The sequence below is a fragment of the Phaseolus vulgaris genome, chromosome 8 (genome assembly GCF_000499845.2).
Source record: "Phaseolus vulgaris cultivar G19833 chromosome 8, P. vulgaris v2.0, whole genome shotgun sequence".
Taxonomy (NCBI): domain Eukaryota; kingdom Viridiplantae; phylum Streptophyta; class Magnoliopsida; order Fabales; family Fabaceae; genus Phaseolus; species Phaseolus vulgaris.
The window spans coordinates 34584664-34596078 of record NC_023752.2 but is presented as its reverse complement, the minus strand read 5'-3'; the positions used below and the strand labels follow the sequence as shown (position 1 = coordinate 34596078).

General features: G+C 35.3%; 2 protein-coding genes across 2 annotated transcripts; one reads left to right on the top strand and one right to left on the bottom strand.

Moving 5' to 3' along the window:
• The first annotated feature begins 656 nt into the window (after positions 1–656).
• Positions 657–5012, top strand: LOC137827285 (succinate dehydrogenase [ubiquinone] iron-sulfur subunit 2, mitochondrial). Its single transcript, XM_068633569.1, has 2 exons — positions 657–1512; positions 4646–5012. The coding sequence occupies exons 1-2, from the start codon at positions 845–847 to the stop codon at positions 4815–4817; spliced, it is 840 nt and encodes a 279-aa protein (XP_068489670.1). The 5' UTR covers positions 657–844; the 3' UTR covers positions 4818–5012.
• A 1921-nt stretch (positions 5013–6933) lies between these two features.
• LOC137825931 (uncharacterized) lies at positions 6934–10713 on the bottom strand. The gene is made up of 4 exons (XM_068631745.1): positions 10144–10713; positions 8249–8423; positions 7422–7699; positions 6934–7289 (listed from the first exon to the last, which is right to left on the bottom strand). Exons 1-4 carry the CDS (start codon positions 10552–10554, stop codon positions 7182–7184), a joined length of 972 nt encoding a protein of 323 aa, XP_068487846.1. The 5' UTR covers positions 10555–10713; the 3' UTR covers positions 6934–7181.
• Between the last annotated feature and the right edge of the window lie 702 nt (positions 10714–11415).

Here is an 11415-nt window from a genome sequence, read left to right as displayed (position 1 = left end):
AAAATTACTGTATTGTCGCATGCTTTTTCACTAAATAAAAGAACAAGAATAATTAAATAAAGCATTAAGAAAAAAAATAATCTTGTCATTTATTAAATTACAAAAATATCAGTCATTTGTATTTGATAAAAAAACGTTAAAACATAAACAAAGAAAAATATATTATTTTAATAATTAAAATTAATAATAAAGGATGTTAGAAAGAATATTTATTAAAGTATAAGGTTAGATGAATACTAGTTTTAATATACTTTTCATTGTCTCTCTAGTCAAAGTTTATACACATCCACCAAATCTAGGTTTTATTTTATTCTCATTCTCTGTACTCTATAATATTTTTGTCATTATATTTCTATTTATCCAAATATTTATTAAATAATTTCTATAAAAAATAAAAACAAAAAATGATGATAATTTAATATTATAAAAACAATTATAAAAAATAATAAAAAATTATAATTATACATATTTAAAAATGTAATAATAAATAAATGGGAAGAATTTTATAGAACACAAACATACATTAAATGTAATATCGAGTTTGAATAATTTTCAAAATATTTATTTGTAGTTAGAAGGTGTTGGGAAGAAAAAGAAAAAGAAAATAAAAAGTAAGAGAAAGAGTAAAAATAGAGGTTGTTGTCTAAATAGGTTCTGTGAGATAATTTGATATTAATTAATTTACATATAAATCATAAGTTAGCACATATACATAAGGGCGAGAAACCCATCCCTATATGCCTTTCCAACAAAACAGTAACACTCGCAGAAACAAAAAACGCATTTGGGTCATAAAATCGGAACAACGCAATTACATTCACTTCACTCCTACCTTCTCGTTTCGATGGCGGCGACGGGGTTGCTGAAGAGAGCGGCGCAGCGGGTGCCCTCCTCGCCGGCGTTTAAGCTGGCATTCATCCGGGCCCATGCGTCGGAGGCCCAGGCCCAGCAGGTGGAGCCGAAGGCCCGGGACACGACCTCCCTGAAGACGTTCCAAATCTACCGGTGGAACCCGGAGAACCCATCGAAGCCGGAGCTGAAGGACTACCAGATCAACCTGAAGGAGTGCGGGCCCATGGTCCTGGACGCGCTCATCAAGATCAAGAACGAGATCGACCCCACCCTCACCTTCCGCCGCTCCTGCCGTGAGGGGATCTGCGGCTCCTGTGCGATGAACATTGACGGCTGCAACGGCCTTGCTTGTCTCACTAAGATTCCGTCCGCCACGACGGCCTCCACCATAACGCCGTTGCCGCACATGTTCGTGATCAAGGACCTGGTCGTGGACATGACCAACTTCTACAACCAGTATAAGAGCATCGAGCCCTGGCTCAAGCGGAAGAACCCGCCGCCGGTGCAAGGGAAGGAGATCCTGCAGAGCAAGAAGGACCGCGAAAAGCTGGATGGGATGTATGAGTGCATTCTGTGCGCCTGCTGTAGCACATCCTGCCCTAGCTACTGGTGGAACCCCGAGTCTTATCTCGGACCTGCCGCCTTGCTCCACGCTAATAGGTAACGCTCAAACCCCTCTCTTTCTTCTCACCTTACTTTTGGGTGTTTTCTTACCGCAAAATTTGAGTTACACTTCACTATTCTGCGAAATTAAACAGATTTCGTTGGGTATTATTGCCCGATATCGAGTAAACACTACAGGTATAATAATATGTTTTGTACCACTTGGAATTGGAGTTTCATAGGCTTACATAAAAAAAATCAATCAATTTAGGTTTTTGAGGTGAAACTCTAATTTTGATTAGAGGATAGTAGTCAAAGCATGCAAGGAACTGTAACTGAGTTTTATTGTTATTCTGACTGGGATTTGCTGTTCTGTTGGGTTCTGTGCGTTTTTGTTAATTGGATTGGAGTTTGGGAATTATTTTTGGAGCTGTGCAGTGACAACAATGGAAGCTATATTTTGCCACATCTGTGTGAAGTCGGTTACAAGAAACAGAGGATGTCGTGAAAACAGGAAGACTAGTTTTTGTGAAAATCTGGAAATCAAGTGTTTATCTTATTTTTTATTGTGATACCGTAAAAGCCATTTTGTTTGCCTGGGTGGGGTATCTTTCTCAGTCGTTGTTTGGTTTAGCTTTTAGAGCTTTGCTGATGGCTTCTTCCCCATGCTTGTGTGATTTCTAGCTTGAGGATGGAATAGATTGGAGGAAGCTTGCGGAAGTGTGGAGATATTGAAGAGAATTGGAGTGGAGAAGGGGAAATAGCCTAGTGAAAGGTTAGGTCAATTCACTTGGAAAGATTCTGGAAGAGTCTAAGAGGAAGACAACCCTAGAGAGTGAGCTTAGACAAGTGTTTTGGGCTGAATTTGGCACCACAACACTAGGCATTCATAAGCTGATTTTACAAGAGGCTAGCACACTTTTTTATTGTTCTAGGCACTTATTTATAGTGCTAGGGTCAGCCCAAAAGAGAGTCAAATTCAGAAAATTCAAATTAAAACTCGAAACCCTAGATCTAGAGGAGCCAATGAGGGTGTGCCACGTCTCTAGTCACACTTCCCATGTCTTCTTCCATGTGAAGCACATGTTAAATGATTTTTAAGTGCAGCTGCATCCCTTGGACGTCTTCTCCTTGCCTTGGACTCTTTAGGGTTTACATTGGGCTTAAGGAAGTCCAAATGCAACCCTAGATGGCTGATGCTACCTTATTCTAACTATATTCTACTCTTGGCCCAAATCCTACACTACTTGGCTCAAATACAAGGCCCAAGACTTCCACTACTTGGCCCAAATATTTGGCTCAATTATTTTATGCTACTAGGCCCAATACATGGCCCATGAAATCCTAAACTATTTTATACATTTATTTAACCTAAAGCTTAACCCAAAAGGAATGTTGACTAGTCTCTTTTGAAGTCAGTCGAAACTCAGTCTTGTGTTCTTACCAAAGTTCTAGTTAATGTTTTGATGACTTGGATGTCTTCTTGTAGATGCTTTGTACATTGCTTCATCCTAGAGTTGCCTTCTTGATCAGGCTTACAAAGATAAAAGTCCAATTAGGCCCATATTTGCATGTAAGTCCATAACAAACTCTAGATCTTCAACCTCCTTATTTTGTGGTGGTTTGAGGATCTATGTGGCTGGACAGTTTCATCATTTTCAATTGTAAAATCCTATTGTTGAAACTTTGCTAAGGCAAAATGTTGAGGTATATTAAGTTGACAAGGATATCTCTTCTTTAAGTTAATAATAAGATGATGGAGGATCAACCATAAAAGGTGCACATTGCACCATGACAAGATCCATGACTAAGAATTGAACAAGGAGAAACTACATTACAAAGCACTCTACTTGCAATTTGCATATATGATTCAAAGTGATTTCAAGTTACAAAAGAAGACTATTTATAGATAGCTTCTCTTGTACTCTATCCTAAAATGAAACTCAAATGCTAGTGTAAGCTAAATGAAATACAAATAAGCTAGAGTATTCTAGACTTCTTCCATTACAAGAACTTTCTAAATATTTGAGGCGCTTTTGCTGAGCCTCTTATTTACTTTTCCTCCCCTCCTACACGTTCTTGAAGTGTAGTCTATTCAAATTGACTCTTAACTACCGTATATAAACTTTATGAAATTTCTATTTTACTCTAACCTTCTCATGAACATTTGAGTGCAACCGAGTATGAATGTGTTTTTTCATTGATTTCTTGGTTGAAATTGTGGGCACGAGAGGAAATTGATTAAGAGTATGTAAGCATGCGTGTTTTGTTTTGTTGTTTTTGTCAGTTGGTTTATGCCCCATGTTTTTGCTGTATTGATTTGAAGCTTGGGTTGAGAAAGGATTATAATACAACTGCCATGAAATATGCATGATGTTTTATTGATTTTCTTACGTTAATATTAGGATAATATGCTGCGTTCATGGTGTACTTATGCTAAATAGAATCTTCAAGACATGGGGCATAGTTTGCCTGTTTCTGTTTCACTAAATTTATTTATTATTATTTGTTTGGTTCTTTTTAAGTTTTATTTTAAATGTTTGGGGATCTATTAAAAGTATTAGAATCTGTCCGTTGTTGTGTATGTATGTGACTTATTTTGGTTTGCTTCATGGTTTTTCTAGTAAAAATGTGACAAATGAATGATGTCTGTATTGTTTTTGAAACTGCAATACCTCTGCATTCTTAGGGTGGCTCTTTTAACCAACATAACTGATATTTACTGAATTAGGGAAGGAAGTCAGTATTTACTTCGGATCTTTTCCTCCATAAATACTACCATTTTTTGGACTTATTATGACTATGTATACACTCACTGTTCTTCTTTTGGTATGACTATGTATACACTCGCTGTTCTTCTTGCCTCATTAACTTTCTTTTATATTAGGCATTATTAACTTTCAACTTCTTTTCTTGTCCGTATGGTTATATTTGTCGTGGTGCGGTTGTAGTAAATAATGTGAGTTAATTAGAGGAGCATATGTTGATCCCACTTGATCAGGATTAGGAAAGAATGAGTTCATCTCCACATTAGAAGATACTTTCATTTTTATTAAACTCATTGCATATGATCTACTGCACAGTGTCTCTGTTATAGATAGAGTTTTTTTGATCGGCTGTTATAGATAGAGATACCTTGGTAGTTGGGGGTTATTCAAAGCTGAGATATTGTTCGTGATGATATTTGCAGGTGGATAAGCGACAGTCGTGATGAGTACACTAAAGAGAGATTGGAGGCCATTAATGACGAATTCAAGCTCTATCGTTGTCACACCATATTGAACTGTGCTCGTGCCTGTCCAAAGGGGTTGAACCCAGGAAAGCAAATCTCACATATCAAGTCACTTCAGCCTAAAGCCTAAAATTCTATTAGCAGCATGATGGTGTTTGCATTTGATCCTATATGTTGGTGTTTTTTGTATTTTCTTTAATGTTGGGGATGATTTAGATACATTCTTAATAAAACCTGAGCCCCTTTTGTGAAACTTGGGTTTTTAGTTTATATTGACTTGTGTTTCTGAAATTAATGTTAATAGCAAACAGAACTCCGTCTCATATTTATTCTCCATGGGAATTTCAATTAAAAGATACTTCAACACTGTAAATTGGGAGAGACTCTTGTTTCTTTTGTCTAAAATAAAAATTCCAAAGGTTTCTTTTGAGATGACTGTCTCTTGAGGTGACTTATGCTTGTATAGGGAACTTGAACCCTTTGCTTCTCTTCAATCTTGTTAAATTCGAGGTTAAGGTGATGATCAATATGGCGCTTGGAGTTGGATTCGTCAGGGCATTGCGTTAAATTTGATCCTTGCTTCAATTTTTATTAGTTTCTAATCGTGATTTGACAGAAACAAAAATGTATAAAACGAAAGTCATGATTTTTATTCTTATGTTAGGAGTATGGTAGTTGAGTGGATATTTGGACGGCCATGGCTGCCCTATCGAAACCAAAATTACATAAGAGACTACCAAACTAAAAAATGCACTGAATTTGAACCGCTCGATTCATTGAATTGTCATGAGGAGTCTTCAGTTTAAATATGGTAGAAATATAATCAAAATCAGAAAATGTGTACTCACAATTAACACAACTTTAGAATGATCATTACATCTAATCACGGCTTATCAAAAAAGTATGAACATGTGAAAGAGATTTAATGATTTAAGTGATAAGAGAACTAGTCTCATAACATATATAATACAATATTGAGAAAAACTTCACATTAGCATTGAGCTAATCTCATACCAAGATATCACCATCAGTCATGAAATCGTTGGCAGTAGCTTGGTTTATGGTTTTCATGATTTCTTTTGTGCATGACATTAATGTTAAGGGTAGCACTCGCATTGCAATCCTTAGGATTTCTCAGGGTATCCAATCATCTCAGTATGAGACTATAACAGGTAAAACTTCCTCTTTGTCCCATGCTAATTTAGTAATGATCAGGAATAGTTTGGCCCAAATTCTGAGGGGGACAATTGCAGAATTTGCACATTTCCTAAATCCTTACAAGATAGACAATTGATGTTTCTACAGGATGTAACAATGACTGCGACACCGCATGTTGTAACTGTGACATCACCAAACAGCCTCCACTTTGTGTTCTATGCTGTCAGGAAGATCCTTAGAAGGCACAAGTATACTTGGCACTTTTAGTGAGCTAAAGTCACTGTTATAGACAAAATTTAGTTGAAGAAATTGCATTCTTCAGCTTTTATAACCACATGAAAAATCCAAATTCATTTCAATTGTTGGTCAGTAGAATCCTCTGCGTTTAAATTCGATGACAAATAGATTTTCATCCCCAAACCCAAAAATCATTTTGGGCATGATTTGATGAAGGCAACCGATGACTCATAATCTTTATGCAAGATGGTGAGACAAACTCGTTACATAATTTACTGAAAATGTATTCATATATAACCAAAGAAGATGAAATCTAAGACTTTGTCGGACAAAACTTTAACATGTACTTCCAGAGTAGGAAAAAAAACCTTTTTTTTATAAACTAATAATACTCAAGTTAAAATATAGATTTTAAGAATATATATAAAAAAAACTTCTACAAATTAAGGTATGCACAAGAGAGTTAAAATTACTGTCAAGATACTTTGGATGAAAAACTCTTAATTTATTCTTCTTTCTTTTTCTAAACATAATTGGTAAAAAAGCTTGTTCGATCATATCTTGGATTCAATATAACTTGAGGGTTATTTCTCCAGTTTTAATAAATCTTCAGCTCTTAGTGGCACGATCTATTCTGGGTCAAAAGGACTGCATCCCTCAACCCACTTATTCTCTTCCAAAGTATTCTGAGGATTTCCAGTTAGTTTCATTCTCTTGGAACAATAGCGACTCTTCTACTAATACGGAAAGAGGTAACAAAGGTTCTATTTTCATTCAACCGCTATTTTTGTGATCAAGAGAACAAGGCAGAGTGAAATAGGCTGGGTGAATAATGAAAGTCAATACAAATATAGAATCATAAAAGGTTGCACGTATTTATTCCAATTGTACAAATACATCTGTTAACAAATCAGGTCCTTGTAAAACCATGTTTTCAACTCATAATAACACTCATCTACCAAAAAACAGTTTATGCTTACCTAAGAATATAGCCTCTGGAAAGATCTGGACATTACAACAACCCCAGGTTTCCTATTCTATTCTAGCCTGATAGCTAGTTCTTAAAATGGTAACATAACATGAAAGCAAGTTAAAAAACCTATACGCTTCTTGACAAGCTAAGAAATACAATTGCTGATGAAATCTGCACTCTTAGATCAGCAATATCCACATCATGGCCACCTTCTACGAGGCCCCACCTGTCCACCTGAAACAGAGAATCAAGAAAATTTTAATTCACAGATCATGTCAAGTACTTCAGTATTTAAGCACATTATAGAGAGGGAGAAGTTTATGATTCATATTATAATATTACAGATATAGTCATATAAATACGTACCTGAGAATCTTCTTCAAGTCGAATAAGTTCAATAGCTTCCTCGATTTGCAATTTCCCTTGCACCATTCCAATAGCAATAATTAATGAATGTGCTGATGCTGCAATAGCATCAATTGTTGCCAATTCGCAATCATCTGTTTTCTTTAGAAGGTTCTCAATAGCCGTTACAAGACCATCTTCCTGCTTTCCACCAAAAAAGCTGGAGTAAACAACAGGCTTAAAGCCAAATTCTGTCTCCACCCACTGAAGCAATGGATCAATTTTCTCCACCTGACGATCTGCAAAGGTTGAATCAAATTCGAATCCACACCTCTAACGCAAAAAACAATGAGACACTCCTTGACATAAATAACTTTGATTCATAAGAATGTTGCACGTAAGAAAATAATCATTCAGGGAGGTTAATGCTAAAATATAATCTTAATGTCACTGAACAGCTTCCAAAGGTGAAAGAAATGTGAATTCAACTTGCCACAAGTATATCATAAAAATAATACCAACCCAACGAGAAAATGAAAAAGAAATCTTCATTTGGATTTGAAATTCATGTTCATATTAGGTGTAAAATATCATTGTTATCTATTTTCTTTATAACTGCACCAGCTTAAGCTGTGAAATCAAAATAATTGCAACAAACAAATCTCCACCCCAAAAACCATCAATTAAAGAAGCAGGGCCAAAAACATTTTACAACATAATTTTAAGATAACAACTTCAACTCACCAAATTCTGATGTATCTAAGCATGTATTTACATCAAGCAATCATAACTTAATTAACTGGGATCAGACATGTTAAGATATATCAAGTTATAAACTAATACCATACCATGCACATCGCTTGTCAGCTCATTGTCCTCAGGTGCACGACAGAATACTAAATCTTGATTAAATTTCTTCATCAAATTCTCAATAATTTTGTTCCTTGTGAGGGGAACTCTTTCCAGGGCAGTGCAAGCAAGTCTCATAAGAGGCATTGTGAAGGGTCTTATGCCATCCATTAGCTGCAATAAATCACTTCATTAGCAGTCTAATTTAAGTGACACTACTGAGCCTCAACAACATAAACAGAATATGCAGCTTCAAACGGACATAAAGTATTTTGAAGGGAAGGCTGGCAGAGCTATATCACCTCGCCAAGTGACTTTAAATTATTATAAACCTTTTTGGAGGACAATTAAAAAAATCATGAAACAAAATTCACAGCGTTCATGGGAACTAAAGGGAAAAAGAATCTTTGGTTTCATGATGAGAAAGGCGGCCCTCAGATCCAGGGTTGTGCAAAATTATGACAAATGAAGCCATAACCCAACATTGAATTGAAAAAATTAGATATAAATCTTCAAAAAATTGTCTTTGTTTACCCACCAGATCGGCCTAATAATTATCCACTATTCAAATAACTATATCCTCTACTTTGCACGAGCTCATACAGATAGTCATGATCAAGTAACATGGACAGCATCTTGACCAATCCTTCCTGATGTTGTAACGTGCAATGTATAGCCTAAAATAAAGTCAAATTTCATGAAAATGAATCTCTTCGTAATAAAAGATTCACAACAAGGTCCTAATTTTGTTCTAACTCCCTTTTTCTCCCTCTATAGACAATAAACAGGTCTTACTTATCTCTCTTCCTACACAGAAAAGACGATCAGATAAAAAATTTGAACAAAACGAAGTTTCATGTTAGATGATAGAATCCATTTCTCACTTAACTGTGTCACCACCGAGAAACTGTTAGGACACAAAATCAGGATAGGACTTGGAAGGTATATTATAGGAAAAATGTAAGGTATAAAGGGTAAGGTAGTGGTTAGTGATTTGTAAAGTAGCATTTAGTGGTTTGTAAGGTAGGGGTTTGTGCGGTTAGTGGTCTTTAAATAAAGACCAACCTGTTTAGTGAAGGGAGTTATGTTTTTTGAAAGGAATAATCGTTTCTTTTGTGGATATTCTGAGTGTAAAGTGCAGAAGCAATAATACAGAGATTATTCAGTAGAATTTGTGTTCTTGGTTCGTAACAGAAACTTTCAAAAACACTTGCATTGTCCCTTGGTAAAGCAATAGTTAACTAAAACTCAATTCAAGACTCAAAAAGGAGTACAATGCAAACACAAAAAGACATACAACAACAACACCAACTAGAAACAAGCCTCTTTCCCCATTGCTCTCTACATAAATCAAACACTCATACAACAAAACATTTTTTATTCTGTTTGGATATCCTTCTGTAAAACTTATATAAAAGTAAAATAAGAAAATGAAATGAATTTAAATTTCTTGTATAACTTAAAACCAACCTACGTATCCTATAATAAAGTAAGAGAACTTAGACGACTTAATTTGTACAAAAGATTAAACTATATGTTAATTTTAACTTATGGGAGAAACTAAGATAAATTTACTTCCTTATTTTCTAATTTTATCTCCTGTAAGTGTTTATAAAAAAGTTTTTGTTTATCTAAACCTATTCTCCTCAACCATTATTTTCCTATTTTGTAAAATATTGTTACATTATTGGAACTAGATAAACTCAAACGAACTTTCAAATTTTGAATTGGAGCAATTAACCAATTGTACATTCAATAACTTTCAGCAACACTATGGGACGTCCCTGCACACCTTTAGGAATTCAAACAATGTTTTACCCAATTTTTTACCCAATTTTTTAGGTTGAAAAGGACAAAAAATGGCTAAAAAAGTCAAACACCTAGAAGAGCATGCCTGGTATTCCCATTCAGCAGCAATGGCTTTGGCAAGAGGAAGAGTGGGAAGTTTGAGGGGTCTCTTTGAAGGTGTCTTTAGGGTTCTGTAATCGAGCATCACCGTCCACCCGTTCCCGTCATCGGCTCCCCGAGTATTCACCTCCTTGTAAAACCGCTTTCCCACTATCGACCCCGTCATGAACGACATCGGCATCGTCACCGACGACGACTTCCATTTTCCCGATGGCCCCTTCACGTACACCTTGTCCCCCTCCGAAGAGAATGTGAACGACGATGATGACGACTGCGCAGGTTCCTTGTCCTCCGCTGCCACCGTCGCCAGCCGCCGCCGAATCAGGGGGGCCGAGAGTGCCGCCATGATATTGAAGCTCGCTGGTTTTACGAATTTTCGTATCATCGAATGAGCCATTTGAAAAAAGAAAAAAAAAAACTAAATCGATTCTGAGTACTTCGACCTTAACTTGTTGGAACTGGGAAGGGTTATGTGGGATTTCAGTGAGAAGGGAAGAAACAAGAGAGACCAGGATGGTGGGCCTTAAGGTCCATTCAATGAGACCCAATTTCTTACTGCACCACGTCAATTTTAACCTCCACTTTATCAGTTTTTTAAATTTTCAAAATTACCTTTATTCTAGATTTGAAAATCCATATAATTCAAAAATAAAAAAAAGTACATTCTGGACAAAAAGTTCTGGAACACAAAATTGAAAATGTATTTTGAATAAAAAAATTTAAAATTTAAAAATGTGTTATGAAAATCTAAATCTGGAATATTTCTGGATAAAGATTACTTTCATCATTGAGTATTTTTGTCATTTTCAATAACAGATTGAGTGCATATTAAAATTGATATGGTACAGAAACAAATTATCTCAATGAGATTATTCAACTCTTCCTTCCTTGTTTTCAACCTGCACCCGCATAATTTGATAATATACTCTTTATGGTGGGTTTTTTGTTTTTTATTCCAAAACATTGTATAAAAATACAAAATTTGTATCACAAAAGCACATTCCTAAATATAAAATTTGTATTTTAAATTGTACATTTTGAAATACAAATTTTATACTCTGAACATTGTAAAATAATACATTGTGATACGTTGTGATAGTAGAGATTATTGAATATGAATATGAAATTTCAATTTTTTTTATCAAAACATATGATGAAGTAGATAAGTTGTTACACGTAATAGGTTAAAGATGTAACATAATTAACTATTACTTTAATAGATTGAATATATTGTTGTGAATTATTGAGAAATTTTGGA

What these genes read in the sequence shown, in the direction of transcription:
- LOC137827285 (XM_068633569.1), top strand. Translation starts at nt 845, where the DNA reads ATGGCGGCGACGGGGTTGCTGAAGAGAGCGGCGCAGCGGGTGCCCTCC. An exon ending in GCCTTGCTCCACGCTAATAG is followed by an intron (nt 1,513 to 4,645) that starts GTAACGCTCAAA and finishes TGATATTTGCAG; the next exon opens with GTGGATAAGCGACAGTCGTG.
- LOC137825931 (XM_068631745.1), bottom strand. Translation starts at nt 10,554, where the DNA reads ATGGCTCATTCGATGATACGAAAATTCGTAAAACCAGCGAGCTTCAAT. An exon ending in CTGCTGAATGGGAATACCAG is followed by an intron (nt 8,424 to 10,143) that starts GCATGCTCTTCT and finishes GATTTATTGCAG; the next exon opens with CTAATGGATGGCATAAGACC. An exon ending in GCTGACAAGCGATGTGCATG is followed by an intron (nt 7,700 to 8,248) that starts GTATGGTATTAG and finishes CAACCTTTGCAG; the next exon opens with ATCGTCAGGTGGAGAAAATT.